At 38.9% G+C, this 3,717-nt stretch overlaps 1 protein-coding gene across 1 annotated transcript; it reads right to left on the bottom strand.

Annotated features, from left to right (window-relative positions):
* Positions 1-279: 279 nt before the first annotated feature.
* LOC121964955 (pyruvate dehydrogenase (acetyl-transferring) kinase isozyme 2, mitochondrial-like) lies at positions 280-3,621 on the bottom strand (the record flags this gene model as incomplete). The annotated part of the gene is made up of 6 exons (XM_042515127.1): positions 280-384; positions 1,613-1,711; positions 1,797-1,876; positions 2,255-2,332; positions 2,516-2,605; positions 3,437-3,621. Coding segments are annotated over 6 exons (622 nt in total), but the record flags the coding sequence as incomplete, so codon positions are not given.
* Positions 3,622-3,717: the final 96 nt, after the last annotated feature.

Here is a 3,717-nt window from a genome sequence, read left to right as displayed (position 1 = left end):
AGATACAGAGTGGTCCTTGAACAGTGCTGAGCTATAAAAAGGTAGAGATGATGCCAGCTGACGAGTGCCTGCCTGTCATCAACACATGGACTCAAGTTCAGTGGCCTTCTGTTCATCATGATAAATGGTGAAGAGGTTAAGTTGCAGATTCAGAGAGAAGATATAATAAGGGGAATACAGCACCACTTTATTAAGTGCAGATGCATTGAAAAGAGATTGAAAAATACCAGCTTTATCTGTCATTTTGTGTAATATCAGATAAAAAAAAGACGCTTGAAAATTAGCAACCATACCTTAAACTACTTCACTTTTAGCAGTGCTTTCTTTATCGTGTGCTGAATCACTGGCTGTGCATGTATCCATCAGAACAAGTAGTAACACGTCCTAATAACAACAAGGGCATTACGACATTGTTTAAGAAAGCACGCAGCCCATGTGGCTAATCTTATCTGAGTTTAGTAGCTTTACTATTCTGTTGGCGCTGTGATTAATTGAGGGGTGGAGTCCTTACATAACAGGTTCAGAGAAGGATTTGGATGGCAACAACAAAAGGAGGTTGGCTCTGAGAGCAAAGACATACCACATGTTGTGCTCAATAGTGCTATACAATTCATTTATTTTAAACTGATATGAAGTTGTGCAATGACAACAGGGTGAAAGATTAGCTTAGTGGAAGCGTTTCATCTTTACAGGCTTCATTAAACTTGTTTAAAAAAATGTGTCGGTTCACACAGAGCTTACACACATAAAAACACATTCCTAATCACTCCCACGCACAATTTCAACACTATACTCCAACTGCTTTAAGCAAGTAACTGAACGATCTGCAAGGTTGCAACACATTTTCATTGACAAAATTTCCAAACTTTTCCATGACTTTTCGAGGACCCATAATTAAGTCTTGCCTCCCTTGTGCAGTGTTTTTTGAAAAACATTATGTAAAAGGTAGGCTTGGGTGGTATCATGGTACTACAGTACACCAGGATATTTAGAAATCCCAAAAGTATGTTCTTAAGTGCCATCATAAATACAGGCACTTCTCTGTCTGTTAAACTTATTGTATGTAGTGCACAGCATGCACCATCAGAGCTCAGTCTCCGGTCTCTGTTGGTGACAGACTTGACTTGTTTCTGTCAAGTTTAAAAAAAGGGTGTTTGATTAGTTAACGAGGCATTTAAGTCTCGTCAGTCTTCTGTGATGGAGGGAAAGCTGAATTCAAAAGGTGTACGGTTGTATTTATCTGTTTGATAAGGAAAATAGGTGTGAAAATATTACTTTTCATAACATTTTGTGGGTTTCTGTTGTGTATTTATTAGTCTGAAAATCTTAAAGTATTAAATATTACATACTGCCCAAGCCTAGAGGAAGGTTATCAAGGAAAGATTACTGTCAAAATGTCATTAAACACAGCAAAATTTCAGGGCTTCTTCAAAGTTTTCACTAATTTAGCCTAATTTCTATGGCTTTTCCAGGTTTTCCATGACTGTGGGAACCCTCATTATGAGAGAAAATGTATGCGTGAAAAGAGTCTGAATATGCAAATTACATATTCACCAAAATAACAACAAGATTATGACAATTTCAAGAAGCTGCACTGTAATTAGCAACCCACCTTGATTGACAAGTCCTCGTCTCCAAGTGACACCAGGACTTGAATGGGTGGAAGGCTGTTGCTATTGTCGTGTGTCTCAATGGTGGCCCTCATTGCATTCTATGAAAATAAAAATAAAGCCTTATTAAAGTAATTTATAAATTGTATTTATCAGTCTTTAATTCAAAATCAAAGGATGTCAAACCTTGAAGAGCTCAAACAGCATGTGATAAAGGTGAGAGGGCACGTATACGATGGTCATTGGAAGGTTCTTCTTCTTCTTGCCTGCACAAAAAAACATTTAAAATTCATTATCCTCACCACTCGTGGTTGTTTTCCAATTATTCTGCAGAGCTTCACGGTTTGAGAGGATGGAGAGGAAAGGCTCTGTGTGTCAATATTGTCTGATGCAGTGAGCCGCGCTCATTTAGCCTTTACTTGAGCTTCAGTGCTATAATTAGAGGCCTCTCAGGTCCACCTGGCTGAGCGTTAATCTGTATACAAACACTCATACTGTATGTGCACACAGAGGATTTGGCTCCATTTGCTCTTCATTTAAATCTCTCGAACAAACAACAAGGACCTCTGGACCGTGGGGTGCAGGCATTAAGGGTAAAATTGGGTTTGTGCTTAACCTGGCGGATTAAATTAATGTAAGCTTACTGCACATCTCCTGCAGGATCAGATCAGGGGAGCGGAGGTAGTACTGGTCACACAGCATCTTGGCACTGTGGAAGGCATCTGAGCGACAAAAAAGGGGGATAATAATGTCAAAAAAACAAAAACACAGCACAATTCTGGTGTCAAAGAAGTTCATTAAAAGAAAACTGCCCCCACATCAAAGACCAAAACTTTTGTTTCCATTTTAAGTCAAATTTGATAGTTTATTTAACCCATTTAACTCCAAGCACAATTCATATTTACCTTGAACTACATCTCCAACTTGACAGTGAGGGTCAATGCTCCCAATAGTGTTTGGGTGAACCGGGTTCAGAGTACCTTCAAAAATAAGAGCTGCAGGGAACAAAAAACATCTAATTATTGGACCATAAACAGATATGAGCTTCTGTCTCTGAACATAACGATGCTGCTTTCCTGCAATGCTAGCTTTGAAAGATTACACCATCTCACCACGATATGAATCAACAATCTTTGTTCTACGTGACTGATAATGATACACAGATATCAGCTTGGAGAAGCCAATCTGATATTCAAGCATGTGATGATATGATAGGAATAAAAAAATGGAATAACAAAAAAAAAAAAAAGATTAATTTGTCGAAACCAGCTTACATTATTGTTTCGCAAATATTGCAGGAGCAATTTGGGTTTAAGTCTCCTACACAAAACACTGACATGAGGACAGGACATCTATCTAAAATAAATTAGTGTTGACTAACAGAAGAAGATGAATAAAAATAAAAAAATGAATAAAAATACCTCAGAGTTTATATCACATTTGCTCCTGTCTATAATTCTGTAATTTAAGTTGCATATTCAAGCAAAAATTTTCTGATGTGAAGCCCTAACTGCTCCCCAGGCAAAAACAAAAACATCCCACATCAAAATCTATAATGGATGTGACAATAAAAGTTTGTGAGACGACTTGTTTTGAAAGATTATTTCAGGGTTGAGACTTCATTTTCCCTCCGGCTGTCGAGCAAGTGACAGCGAGCAGAGAGAGTATAATAATAACGTAACACAGCCTGACACTATGTGGAGAACAGAATAAAAACACTAATTTGTCTGTGTATATGTGTCAGATTTGTGTCGAGGTAGAACAACAAAACTTAGACGTGTTTTTAGGCACGCTGGGAAATGAAACTGAGACTGACTGTCACTCACTGTGCTGGTTGATGAGCATCCGAATGGAGATGCGGCTCATGTAAAAGCGATCCAGAAAGTACTGGATGTTCTGGTTGGTTACCGGGTCCTGGGGGAAGGCCTCTTTGTACTCGATGATGCCCTGGGCCATGGTCGGCACGACATCGTTGTGTCTGTTTCTGATTGTAACTAAGGCGTCAACAAACCTGAGGAGGAAGAGGATGGCGTCATCAGTTGTGTTATATCACACTCATGGGATAGAGGGGCTGGGAAAACAGATGTGGACATGTGTGGGAAAGAAC

Source organism: Plectropomus leopardus, unplaced genomic scaffold (genome assembly GCF_008729295.1).
Source record: "Plectropomus leopardus isolate mb unplaced genomic scaffold, YSFRI_Pleo_2.0 unplaced_scaffold17888, whole genome shotgun sequence".
Taxonomy (NCBI): Eukaryota; Metazoa; Chordata; class Actinopteri; order Perciformes; family Serranidae; genus Plectropomus; species Plectropomus leopardus.
Note: the sequence above shows the minus strand (reverse complement) of the source record. Positions and strands in the feature narration are given on the sequence as shown.